General features: G+C 39.7%; 1 protein-coding gene across 1 annotated transcript; it reads right to left on the bottom strand.

The window, feature by feature from the left end:
* Positions 1-11,220: 11,220 nt before the first annotated feature.
* Positions 11,221-12,658, bottom strand: LOC130737566 (allene oxide cyclase, chloroplastic-like). Its single transcript, XM_057589378.1, has 3 exons — positions 12,284-12,658; positions 12,061-12,182; positions 11,221-11,674 (listed from the first exon to the last, which is right to left on the bottom strand). The coding sequence occupies exons 1-3, from the start codon at positions 12,504-12,506 to the stop codon at positions 11,273-11,275; spliced, it is 747 nt and encodes a 248-aa protein (XP_057445361.1). The 5' UTR covers positions 12,507-12,658; the 3' UTR covers positions 11,221-11,272.
* Positions 12,659-13,296: the final 638 nt, after the last annotated feature.

Raw genomic sequence — 13,296 nt, forward strand, 5'->3', positions numbered from 1 at the left:
TCTTAACCCAAAACCTTAAGGCATTAGGTTTATGGGTCACATCTCTTATAAACTCTCCCTCTCACCTTGACTTCTCCGATGTGGGACTTGACTCCAACACTTGATTCCAACAATCTCCCCCTCAAGTGTGAGTCCCTCAACCACATCACTCATGGTCCTCCCGTCTGCGGAAGCTATCCACCTTGCACCGCCGTTCGCTGCCAACGGAACCCGCCGCCTAGCCACACTGCTAGGAAGACTTTCGACACAAGGAGTCTTCATGGTCCCACGAACCATCGGCTCTGATACCACTTGTTGGGGAGAGTCACGGCGATGACCCATGGGGCAAGGCTGAGGGGAGACACCAAGGAGATCCTGGACACCACATCTTAACCCAAAACCTTAAGGCATTAGGTTTATGGGTCACATCTCTTATAAAGTCTTCTCCTCACCCAAACTTAACCAATGTGGGACTCCAACTCCGCACTTGAATTCTCATCAATCTCCCCCTCAAGTGCGAGTTACTCCACATTATCATGGCCCCCCTCCGCGGAAGCTTATCCACTCTTGCAGCGTCGTTCGCTTCACCGCATCAACGGAACCCGCCGCCTAGCCACACTGCTAGGAAGCCAAACCCTAAAATTGGCCCAAACTACAAAGTTGATCTTAAACCCTTAAGTCGACCCCAAACCCTAGAATCGACCCGAAAACCCTAAAGTCGGCTCGAAACTCAAAAATAGACCCTAAACCCAAAAATCATCCGAAAATGCTCAAATCGACCCAAAAACCTAAAATTGACACAAAGCCAAATTAAATCTCCAAAATCGGCTGAAAAACCTAAAAACAACGCAAAACCCTAAAATACCCCGAACCCTAAAATCGACCCGAAAATCTTATAAACTAATCAAATATACACTCAATTAATTAATATAATACAATTATTTCATAAGGTATTTCCGGCCATCGTGGCACAAATAATATTTCAAATACAAATACAAGATAAAATAGCACGTGTCGCTAATAGTGTTAAAATTAAGTAAACAAAACTATTTACTTGGTTCAGAGTTGTTAGAAGTCTCACATTGGCTAGAGATAGAGCATAAATAGTCTTTATAAGAGTAGTGCAAATCTCAACTCTTGAGCAAGCTTTTGTGGTTGAGTATAGGTCTTCCAATTTCTAATATGGTATCAGAGCCTATCCTAGATCCATTTGTTGTTTCTTGTGGAGACCTCCCATATTTGGGACACTCGTCGTTGTTGATTCCACGTTCCAGGTTGTTCAATCCTGGACGTGGGGGGTGTGTTAGAAGTCTCACATTGGCTAAAGATAGAGCATAGATAGCCTCTATAAGGGTAGTGCAAACCTCAACTCTTGAGCTAGCTTTTGTGGTTGAGTATAGGCCTCCCAATTTCTAATAAAAGTCTTACTTATAGATGTAACGCCCCGATTTCTCGAGTGTCACACAGTAACCAAATAACCAATTTTCGTAAAGAATTTTCGTCGATTCAATTATTAATCTTCAATTAATGACAAAGGTTCATTTATTGCGAAACTCTTGAAAACTTGACTAAATTAACTTGCGGGAATAGAAGCCAACGTGAAACTCAAATGTATAAAATAATTATTCCAAAAGAAATCTCATTGTAAAATTACATTAAGTAAAAGGGGGATATCCAACTGGAAAGAAAATAAATAACGTAGAAAATAAATAAGGTTCGATGCTAAACGGTCTCTCAACCCTGACAGAAAAGTACAAATCACTTGGACTCCTCATCATCTTCATCTACTTCTACGGGCTCCAACAAACTGAAGAACCCTCTAAGCTTCTGCCATGGCTTTCCCTGATCCTTAGCCTCCTGCTCTTCGGGGTCGACCACTGGGTCTGGTACCAATGGTGCATTGGGCTCTGCTACTGGCTGTACAGAAGTGATCTCCATATCCTCCGAAGGATCTAGCTCCTCCTCAGATACTTGTACAGATGAAGTCCTGGAACCCGCGTCCATAGGAAATAGGAAACGAGGGGGTGCATACAGCATCTTCACCCTCCCGTTCTCCAGCTCCTGAACCTCGATGACTCGTCCTCTACTGTCACGACCCGTAAGCGTAGCACCGCCGACATAGATGTGACGTACCTGGCGTGAGTCGGACACCCAGGCCTCATCGTTCTCCTCATCACGGAGCGTCAGCGTCTAAGAATGAACCGAACTCGTGATCAGCACCATCTGCCCCCCCCCCCCCCACCCCAAGAACAAAACAAATAACAGATAATAGAGGGTCAGATCTCATGCCAGACGCACAAGTAAATCAAATAATTCACATATTATTACATGATTAAATGAGAGTATATATATTCATATCTCAGTTAGCAACCTAATAGTTCAGTTAGATTACGTCCTCACCAACACACAACCACCACATCACCTTGGCCAATCATGATCATCCGCAGATGAACAATCTCGAGGGGACCACACAGTCAACCCACATTTCTCGGGGAGACCACACAGTCAATCCCTAACCCTTGACTCAGTCAGGGTCATCACATGGAGACCACACAGTCAATCCATAAATTTCTTCATCGCGTGCAAGCAGTGGCGGAACTTGGAGAAAATTTTCAAGGGGGCCGAAATAAAATTTTGAAACATAAATTAAAATGTTTTTATCAGCAATATTTATACCGAAGAAAATAAATATTAAACTAACTTATATACTTGAATATTAAAATTTATTATAAGTTATGTCAACCATTTTGAAATCTTATTTATCATTTTTTCAATTCTTAGATTCTTGATACATTTTTCACCTTTAATAACATTTTTTCATTAATCTTACGAGTCGGAAAAAAGAATTTATTCTTTTACTTTTGATGACTAGTTTTCTAAAAGAAATTTGTCTCAATTGTATATTGTTTTTTATGGTATATAAATATTTGTGTTCTAAACTATTATATTTGAAACTCTAACTTTTCTATGAAAAGAAGAAAAAAATAAAAATATCATTGTAATTCATTTTGAAACTCTCAAACTCATTCTTTCTTTTCTCCTCTGAATGTTTCACGTGGAAGTGTGTATGGGAAAACCTTTTGTTTCAGCTTTTGTGAAAAAAAAAGAATTCCCCTCCCAAACCCTTGTAGCAACCCGGCAGCACACACACACATTAGGCCTAGGGTTTTGCTTTTTTCTTTTTCTTATTCTCTATCCCAAGCCGAAAACCAACTAATTAATTTTATTAATTACTAATTAAAAGAAATAAAATCAAAGCAAAAACCCCCTTACTCCCTCTAGGTGGCCGGCGGCCACAACAACAACTAGGGTTTCAAAAACCATTTTTCTTCCCTTCACATGCTTAATTGAATTTAATTCAACTATTCAATTTTTATTGATTAAAACTGAAATAAATAATTAAATAAACATAATCCATTTCTTTTTATAATAAAACCCCTTCTCATTCATCTCAAAAACAATAAACTCCATATACATCATCAGTCAAGCAAATACATTCTTCACTAGGAAGTCACAATTTATTACTTATCTCAAATAATAATAATCATACTAATAACATGAGGGTCTTACAATATATACTATGGAATATCCATTGCAAAGATTGATTGATTTCACTTGCCCAATGATGATGGAGAATTTGGTTAAGAAAATTTTCAAATATTTTGAAGAAAGAGCTATGTTGGCACAAACTCTTGAAAGTGTGGAAAATGTTAACAACTTTTTACTGTCTGTCATTTTAGGGGATGAAAAAGAGTATTGAAGCTTTTTTTATGCTTAATACAAAGAGAACCAAAAGCAAAACAAAACAGAAAAAAACTCTCTACTGCCTAACTACCATGGTACCCAAGGAGTCGGCCAGGAGAAAAGCCTCTATGCCAGGGAGGGGATCCTGGACATTGAGGAGTTATAAGTCTTGGGACGCACCCGCCTTAGCCAAATAATCAGCACAAGAGTTTCCTTCACGAAGGATATGCTCCACCCGAGCCACCCAAGTGCGCTTCAACAACCCACAAATATTGTTAATGAGGACAGCAAACACATGATGCTGCGTAGGGGGCTCACGCACCAGAGAAATAGCCAGCATTGAGTCGGAAAAACACACCACACGACAGTGCCCCAGGTTCCAAGCGAGCTCCAAACCATGAAACATGGCTAGCAGCTCCATATGCAGCATCGATGCTTGCCCGCGATAGCCCATAAACCCAGCAGGCCAACTACCTCGCTCATCCCTAAGACAACCACTGAAACCCGATCGAACCGGGACCCCAAGCGAGCTACCATCACAGTTAACGACAATCTCAGAAGCACTAGGCGCTATCCACGACACCATTCTCGGATGAGAAGGATGTTGCCCCACATGCCAAGCATGAAGAATCAGCCGCTTGAACTCAAGAATGTTCTGTATGGGGCGGTCCTCCGGCAACACAGTTTGATCAAACATCGCCCTGTTCCGCGCTGTCCAAATCTCCCAAATAGCAGCTAACGTCGTCGCCTCAGCCTCATCAAGAACTTGCTTGAACCAGTCACACGGAGCCAAAACGCAAAAAGAGCCATGTCTCGGAGAAAGCCCTAGACGAAGCCAAACCCTGCGCGCAAACTAGCAATCGCGAAGACAATGTTGAATATGTTTCAGGGTACAGGTTGCACCTAGAACACACCGGCGACGCTGCCATATGACTGGAAAAACGAAGATGATTCACTGGTAACGCATTGTGACAGCCCAACCAGATTAAGAAAAGGATTTTGTAAGGTCCATTGAGACGCCAAATCCACTGCCAACCAGCGGCGTTTGGAGGAGGAGGAAGAAGCCCATCCGCTGCCTGAACCCGTCTCTGATGGATTAACCAGTGATACCCCGAGGACGCAGAATACACGCCAGACGAATCAAAGGACCAAACCATGCAGTCGGGCACATCGGCACTGAGCAAGCTCTCACGCTTGAAAATTTCCTCAGAAACAACACTTGGAAGACTAGTGTAAATGTTGTCCAAATTCCAAGCATCACAAGTAATAACATCCCACACACCAAGTTGCAAATCATGGATATCTACTGCTGGAACCAAGTCACATATTTTATAATTCCCAAGCCACTCATCATACCAGAAAGAAGAACTACCATTCCCCAGTTTGAAAGAAAAACCCTCTATGATCACATCTCTAGCTTTCTGAATTTTCTGCCAAACCGTAGAGCCACCCTTGACAGCACCAGGAAAAAAAATTCCCTTGAACGCCATATTTTTCTCGGACCAAAGAAACCCAAGGCTTTCTCTCCCCATTAATAACTTGCCACACATTTTTACCAAGAAGGGCAGTATTGTGATCTCTAGCCTTCCGTAATCCTAACCCACCCAATTTCCTTGGTTGAGCCACAGCGTCCCAATTAAACAAATGAATACCATGATTCCCTTGACCCTTCCAAACATACCTCTTGATTGCTGCATCTATGTCATCACATACACCAGTAGGGATCCAAGCATGCTGCATGCAATACGTTGACATCGAAGAGAGCACAGATTGGGCAAGAGTAGTTCTGCCCGCTCTATTAAGAAGATGATGCTTCCAAGAAGCCACTCGAGAATTCACTCTATCTACCAGAAATTGAAAGTCTCTTCTAGTTGCCCTAGTATTGAATATAAGAAAGCCCAAATATTTACCAATATTAGGAGAGAAACTAACCCCAGTGAGATCAGACAACCTTCTCTTCATTACTTGAGAAAGGTTATTCTGACCCATGGCCCTCGACTTACCTTCATTCACCCGAAGCCCTGAAGCTTTACAGAAGGAAGCTAGAATATCCTTGGCAAGTGTAACTTGCTCCACATTAGCACGAATAAAAAGCAAAAGATCATCAGCAAAAAGAAGATGGGAGAGTTTCAAATTAGAGCCCCTCACCGTCACGGGTTTCCACCGGCCATCCTGAACTGCTGACGAAATAAGCGAACCAAGCCTCTCCATACAGAGAACAAAAAGGTAAGGGGAAAGAGGATCTCCTTGCCTCAGACCACGTTTCGGCTTGAACCCTGGAAGCTTATCCCCATTCCAAAGCACAAAAAGAGTGGTGGAAGTTATACAAAACATGATTATGCGGATACACTTTGCAGGTAAACGAAACTCAACCAAAGTACTCTCATGGAACCTCCAATCAAGTCTGTCATAGGCCTTCTCAAGATCAAGTTTAAAGATCACATCTCCCTTCTCAAGAGTATTGAAGCTTTGATTCTACATGCCGGTCAGATGAAGATTCTGAAATAGATGGAGAATGTTACCACTGAATTCTTTAATGACATAAAATGTTATGGCATACCAAGCCATAGACTGGTACTCAAGGTTGGTGTTCCAATAATGCTATTGCGTAATATAGATCAAGATCAATCTGGAGGGTTGTGTAATGACACCAAGTTGGTAGTGACAGATATGGGAAAAAATGTAATCAGGGCAAATGTTGTTATTGGGGAACGAGCAAGTGAGAAAATATTAGTTCCTAGGATGAATTTAATACGCTCAGATAATGACTTGCCCTTCAGATTCTAAAAAAGACGGTTTCCAGTTTCTTTTGTTTTGCAATGGCAATCAATAAGAGTCAAGAACAATCACATCGCCCGTTGTGTTGTGTATTTACCAAAACCTGTCCATATGTTCCCTTGTCAAGGGTTAAGTCACTCACATAAAGTTTTTTACAAATTCTAGCACAAGATGATGATGGTGTAAGTACCTCAATCACAAAAAAAAACGTGGTATTTTACAACATATACTCCCTTTTCCTATTATGAATCTTTTTTTTTGAAAAAAAATTGTTACAGAATATAAGTCACTTGTAAATAAGGGTAATATAGGAAAGTAAATCATTTTCTTTACAAATTTATTACTCTTAACTACTTTTCTTAATCTAAGAAAATTAATTATTTATGACATATATATAGGATCTACAATCTGGTCCAGGTAACGATACTTTTTATTATCTGGACAGTATAAAACTTTTAAATTTGTTTAGTTAACATGGTAATAATATACGTCGTCTATTATGTATGCAGGATTTCCCCTCACAAACCTCACATAGTGGAGAAGAACAAGGCGTTTGCGTACAAACTCAATTTAATAGAGTTTGTCATAAACATACCATGGAAACCAAACTTCACATTACTTAACAACAAAAGCTTCACATCTCCCCCCACTGAGCTGTTTCAACTCAAGTAACACATTAAGGTCAAATGGTAAACTTGATGCAAAAATAGCATTTTGCATACTTACTACATGTTTGTAATTTCTTCTACAACTGATTCTAAAGCCAAAATCAATTCCCGAAAGAAGCTGGTGTGAGTAGCTTTTCAGTGTCAGAATTGTGTTGGGTGGTCCCTCCTTAATTGGGTCACACCAACTTATCTTATTTTTAAAAGAAAAAAAACATATTCTGTTATTTTTATTTTGATGGGCCAAGCCCACATTTGTTTTATTTAAAGGGTTTGAAACCCTTGTTATTTGGGAGAGGTGCAGCAACGTGAATTTGGATTTCACGTATTTGACCGCTGCAGCTTTTGGAGAAGAATTTTTGGCTCTGACAGATTTTTCCGGTACATCATTTGTTCTCTGTTTTGGATGAAATTTTAGTATGTCCTTCGTGTCTGTGAGCTCTTTATATTAACCCGTTTTATTTGGGATTTTTCTTCTCCGTTGTTTGGGTAGTTTACTCTTTTGCTGTGGGTTCTTTTACTGTATCCTATTTTCACCTTTTATTGGTGTAGTTTTTCCTTTTTATTTTGGGGTTTATTTCCACCTTTTTGGGTGAAGCTTTTGATGTCGTGGGACATTGTTATGTAGCCATTATTTTTGTTATAGTGGATTACTTTGTGGTTGTTTACTTCTCATATTGAGAAGGTTTTTCCACGTTAAAATTCTCGTGTCTCTACTTTATTTTTATTGCCTCTGTGGTTATTTGGATTTGCTTTGAAGGTTGTTCAGTTCTCATAAGTGAATATTTTTCCGCTGCGCCACTCAATTCCCAACAAGTGGCATCAGAGCTCCAGGTTCTTTTCGGGGTGATTTATCTTGTGTTGAACAATGGAAACCAACAATCCAAGCCGAATGGTGTTTTTGAATGGCAATAACTATTCCCTTTGGAAAGAAAGAATGGAAGACCTGCTTTATGTGAAGAACTTCTATCAGCCTGTGTTCCTGAAGGAAAAGCCTGCAAATAAAACAGATGATGCATGGACTCTCTTTCACAGACAAGTGTGTGGCTACATCCGTCAGTGGGTCGATGATAATGTGTTGAACCACATTAGTGGGGAGACAAATGCTGCTTCATTGTGGAACACGCTTGAGGAGTTGTATGCGAAGAAGACTGGGAACAATAAGATGTTTCTGATCAAGCAGATGATGGCTTTGAAATATCAAGATGGAACTCCAATGGCAGATCATTTGAATAATTTTCAGGGCATTATGAATCAGTTGTCAGCCATGGGAATTAAATTTGATGAAGAAGTTCAGGGTTTATTGCTTCTTGGTTCCTTGCCAGATACATGGGAAATTTTCAGAACCTCATTGTCTAATTCTGCTCCAGATGGTGTCATGTCATTGGACCTTGCTAAGGGCAATATTTTGAATGAAGAGATGAGAAGAAAATCGCAAGATCCTCAATCATCTTCAGAGGCTCTGTTTGCTGTGTCAAGGGGGAGAAGCAAGAATAGTAGTTCATACTATGGTGATCAAAGTAGGAGCAATTCCAAATTTAAAACTCTCCAGTGCAACCATTGTGGTAAGAATGGGCATGTTGAGAAGTTTTGTTGGTCTTTGAAAAAGGGAAACAATGCTAGAGGCAAAGAGAAGAACAAAGAAGAAAATCCAGATGAAGACAGGGCTAATGTGACATCTGATGATGACCTTCTTGTTCAAGAACTTGAAGATTTGGTTTAACCCCCACTTAAGGAGTGAGGGGGAGATATGTTGGGTGGTCCCTCCTTAATTGGGTCACACCAACTTATCTTATTTTTAAAAGAAAAAAAACATATTCTGTTATTTTTATTTTGATGGGCCAAGCCCACATTTGTTTTATTTAAAGGGTTTGAAACCCTTGTTTTTTGGGAGAGGTGCAGCAACGTGAATTTGGATTTCACGTATTTGACCGCTGCAGCTTTTGGAGAAGAATTTTTGGCTCTGACAGATTTTTCCGGTACATCATTTGTTCTCTGTTTTGGATGAATTTTTAGTATGTCCTTCGTGTCTGTGAGCTCTTTATATTAACCCGTTTTATTTGGGATTTTTCTTCTCCGTTGTTTGGGTAGTTTACTCTTTTGCTGTGGGTTCTTTTACTGTATCCTATTTTCACCTTTTATTGGTGTAGTTTTTCCTTTTTATTTTGGGGTTTATTTCCACCTTTTTGGGTGAAGCTTTTGATGTCGTGGGACATTGTTATGTAGCCATTATTTTTGTTATAGTGGATTACTTTGTGGTTGTTTACTTCTCATATTGAGAAGGTTTTTCCACGTTAAAATTCTCGTGTCTCTACTTTATTTTTATTGCCTCTGTGGTTATTTGGATTTGCTTTGAAGGTTGTTCAGTTCTCATAAGTGAATATTTTTCCGCTGCGCCTCTCAATTCCCAACAAGTGGCATCAGAGCTCCGGGTTCTTTTCGGGGTGATTTATCTTGTGTTGAACAATGGAAACCAACAATCCAAGCCGAATGGTGTTTTTGAATGGCAATAACTATTCCCTTTGGAAAGAAAGAATGGAAGACCTGCTTTATGTGAAGAACTTCTATCAGCCTGTGTTCCTGAAGGAAAAGCCTGCAAATAAAACAGATGATGCATGGACTCTCTTTCACAGACAAGTGTGTGGCTACATCCGTCAGTGGGTCGATGATAATGTGTTGAACCACATTAGTGGGGAGACAAATGCTGCTTCATTGTGGAACACGCTTGAGGAGTTGTATGCGAAGAAGACTGGGAACAATAAGATGTTTCTGATCAAGCAGATGATGGCTTTGAAATATCAAGATGGAACTCCAATGGCAGATCATTTGAATAATTTTCAGGGCATTATGAATCAGTTGTCAGCCATGGGAATTAAATTTGATGAAGAGGTTCAGGGTTTATTGCTTCTTGGTTCCTTGCCAGATACATGGGAAATTTTCAGAACCTCATTGTCTAATTCTGCTCCAGATGGTGTCATGTCATTGGACCTTGCTAAGGGCAATATTTTGAATGAAGAGATGAGAAGAAAATCGCAAGATCCTCAATCATCTTCAGAGGCTCTGTTTGCTGTGTCAAGGGGGAGAAGCAAGAATAGTAGTTCATACTATGGTGATCCAAGTAGGAGCAATTCCAAATTTAAAACTCTCCAGTGCAACCATTGTGGTAAGAATGGGCATGTTGAGAAGTTTTGTTGGTCTTTGAAAAAGGGAAACAATGCTAGAGGCAAAGAGAAGAACAAAGAAGAAAATCCAGATGAAGACAGGGCTAATGTGACATCTGATGATGACCTTCTTGTTCAAGAACTTGAAGATTTAGTTTAACCCCCACTTAAGGAGTGAGGGGGAGATATGTTGGGTGGTCCCTCCTTAATTGGGTCACACCAACTTATCTTATTTTTAAAAGAAAAAAAACATATTCTGTTATTTTTATTTTGATGGGCCAAGCCCACATTTGTTTTATTTAAAGGGTTTGAAACCCTTGTTTTTTGGGAGAGGTGCAGCAACGTGAATTTGGATTTCACGTATTTGACCGCTGCAGCTTTTGGAGAAGAATTTTTGGCTCTGACAGATTTTTCCGGTACATCATTTGTTCTCTGTTTTGGATGAATTTTTAGTATGTCCTTCGTGTCTGTGAGCTCTTTATATTAACCCGTTTTATTTGGGATTTTTCTTCTCCGTTGTTTGGGTAGTTTACTCTTTTGCTGTGGGTTCTTTTACTGTATCCTATTTTCACCTTTTATTGGTGTAGTTTTTCCTTTTTATTTTGGGGTTTATTTCCACCTTTTTGGGTGAAGCTTTTGATGTCGTGGGACATTGTTATGTAGCCATTATTTTTGTTATAGTGGATTACTTTGTGGTTGTTTACTTCTCATATTGAGAAGGTTTTTCCACGTTAAAATTTTCGTGTCTCTACTTTATTTTTATTGCCTCTGTGGTTATTTGGATTTGCTTTGAAGGTTGTTCAGTTCTCATAAGTGAATATTTTTCCGCTGCGCCACTCAATTCCCAACAAATTGATTTCCGGAAAAAAAATAAACTGAGCTAAACATGTTAATAAGTCAATAACCATGGGGCAAAAAAACCCTCATTTTCATTATTCAGTGATTTCAGTCAGTGAAACCAGCAACAACAGCATGGGGCTCACAGGCCTTAGCAGCTGGGCTGGGCTCAACAGCTGGGCTGGGCTCAACAGGCTTGGCAAGAAGCTCCTGGGGCAAGTCCTTGATACCCTTGAGATAAAATGTGTAGAATAGCTTGAAAGGGAACACAATTTGATTCAGCTTGACCTGACCATACACCCCTTCAAAGATGCCAGATCCACCAGTCACAGCAAGATAAGATTCCTCATAGGTCAGGTAAGGACCCTGCACAGAAATGTGACCATAGTCCCCAAAGTAGAAGCTGTATATGGCTTCATACCTATCCCCCTTCTTCTCTGCTTTGTTTTCAATCAAAACACAGATCCCTGCTGTTATCCCCACACGTTTTTGCAAGCATCCAGAGTACAACTGCAAGTTCCATAGCCAAAACAAAGTTCAATACAAGAAAATTCATACAAAGTTGGTTGAGGAGTCTCACATTGACTACTATAGATATGGTCAATTAAGTGTTCATAAATGGTAGAGCAATCATCTCCCTTAACTAGTTTTTGGGGTAGAGTTAGGCCTAACCAAAATTCTAATAAAGTGGAAGAATCAAATAAGCAGAAGATATGAACAAAATCTAGAAAAAGAAACTTCAAAGTTAAGACTCAAAATTGGAACTTTAGGAGGTTAAAAGTTTCATACTTTTGCTGCTATGTTAATTAACTGAAGTTCATAGAAAAGTTAACAACAGATCAAAAATTGAATGTGAGTATAAGAACAAAAGATCTAAAAAATTAAATGTAACTAGCCTTGTTGCTGAAGGGGACTAGATCACCAAGGGAGTTGACACTTTTCTGACTTAACCGAAGGTAAGCAGGGCTTCCACGATCTCGCTCATTGATCTCATAGACACTCAGTTCTTGAACTTTGACTGCAAGATCAAGCACAGAAATCAAAAGGGTCAACACAGAATCAACCAAATCTTCAACATCATGAAGATTAACAAAATTTGTATTATAATCTATCTACTACCTGAGTCAGATTGTTCAGCTTGGCTTCTACAAGTGAAAGACCTGGTGGACAGTGATGAGTGAGAGTGTGGTGAAAAAGTGGTGTTTAGCTTGAGATTTCTAGTGAGAAATGGGTTTGATGAAGTTGTGATAGATGAGGTTGAGAGTAATGATGATCTTCTTAGGTTGGAGAGTTTCAGACAGGAAGATGCTACTGTTCTCAAGGAGAAGCATGAGGAAGCCATGATTGTTAATGATGTGGTTTAGGGTATGATCAGATTCAGATCAAATAAACAAGTGCTCGCTCAGACAAAGTGAGGGATGGTGCACTGGGAAATGTGCTGTGCAAGTGTATAAATAGGACAGAGAGAATTTTAGAAAAGGAAAACGTGTATTGTGGTTGAAGATGGGGATTGCCACATAACATCTAAATGGAGAAATATATTTAAAAATTAAAGGGGATATTTATAAGACCATTTACAATGGTTGTTGAAAATTTGTGTCGAAGATTGTTGAGGATTGTTGAGATGTTGTGGTGGTTGTTGAAGATTGTTGAGGGTGATGTGGAGGAGAGAAGGAGGAGAGAAATGTTGAGGATTTTCAACATTGTTGAGAGACCTGCGGTGTGCCACGTGGAGCGAGGTCAGTGGCCACCGACAGGCGCGTGTCATACACGCGCAGAAAAGGCGCGTGACGCGCCTTATCTTAGGAGAGAGAGAGTGCTTTTTTTTAGGCAGTGACATGTGTCAGGATCTGATTGTTTCGCCGGATTTCTTTTTCCCTTATCTTTTGAACTCAATTATTTCATCAAAAAAAATTATACCAAAATTCATGATTTTTTTTTTCTCTATAAATAGAGACTTGGTTCGTTTGATTTAGACACAGAAAAAAAAACCAAATTTTTCACCATCTTATTATCTCTCTCACCATCTTATTATCTTTCTATTAGCCTTTGTTTTGAAATGGATCCCAACAATCACCATTACAACACCCAGAATTCTTCTTACTACCCAAATAACTACCAAAATCCCAACA

The sequence above is a fragment of the Lotus japonicus genome, chromosome 2 (genome assembly GCF_012489685.1).
Source record: "Lotus japonicus ecotype B-129 chromosome 2, LjGifu_v1.2".
NCBI lineage: Eukaryota > Viridiplantae > Streptophyta > Magnoliopsida > Fabales > Fabaceae > Lotus > Lotus japonicus.

Coding starts and splice junctions, on each gene's coding strand:
- LOC130737566 (XM_057589378.1), bottom strand. CDS start 12,506: ATGGCTTCCTCATGCTTCTCCTTGAGAACAGTAGCATCTTCCTGTCTG. Junction 12,183..12,283: donor AGCTGAACAATCTGACTCAG/GTAGTAGATAGA, acceptor TTGATCTTGCAG/TCAAAGTTCAAGAACTGAGT. Junction 11,675..12,060: donor TAGTCCCCTTCAGCAACAAG/GCTAGTTACATT, acceptor TGGAACTTGCAG/TTGTACTCTGGATGCTTGCA.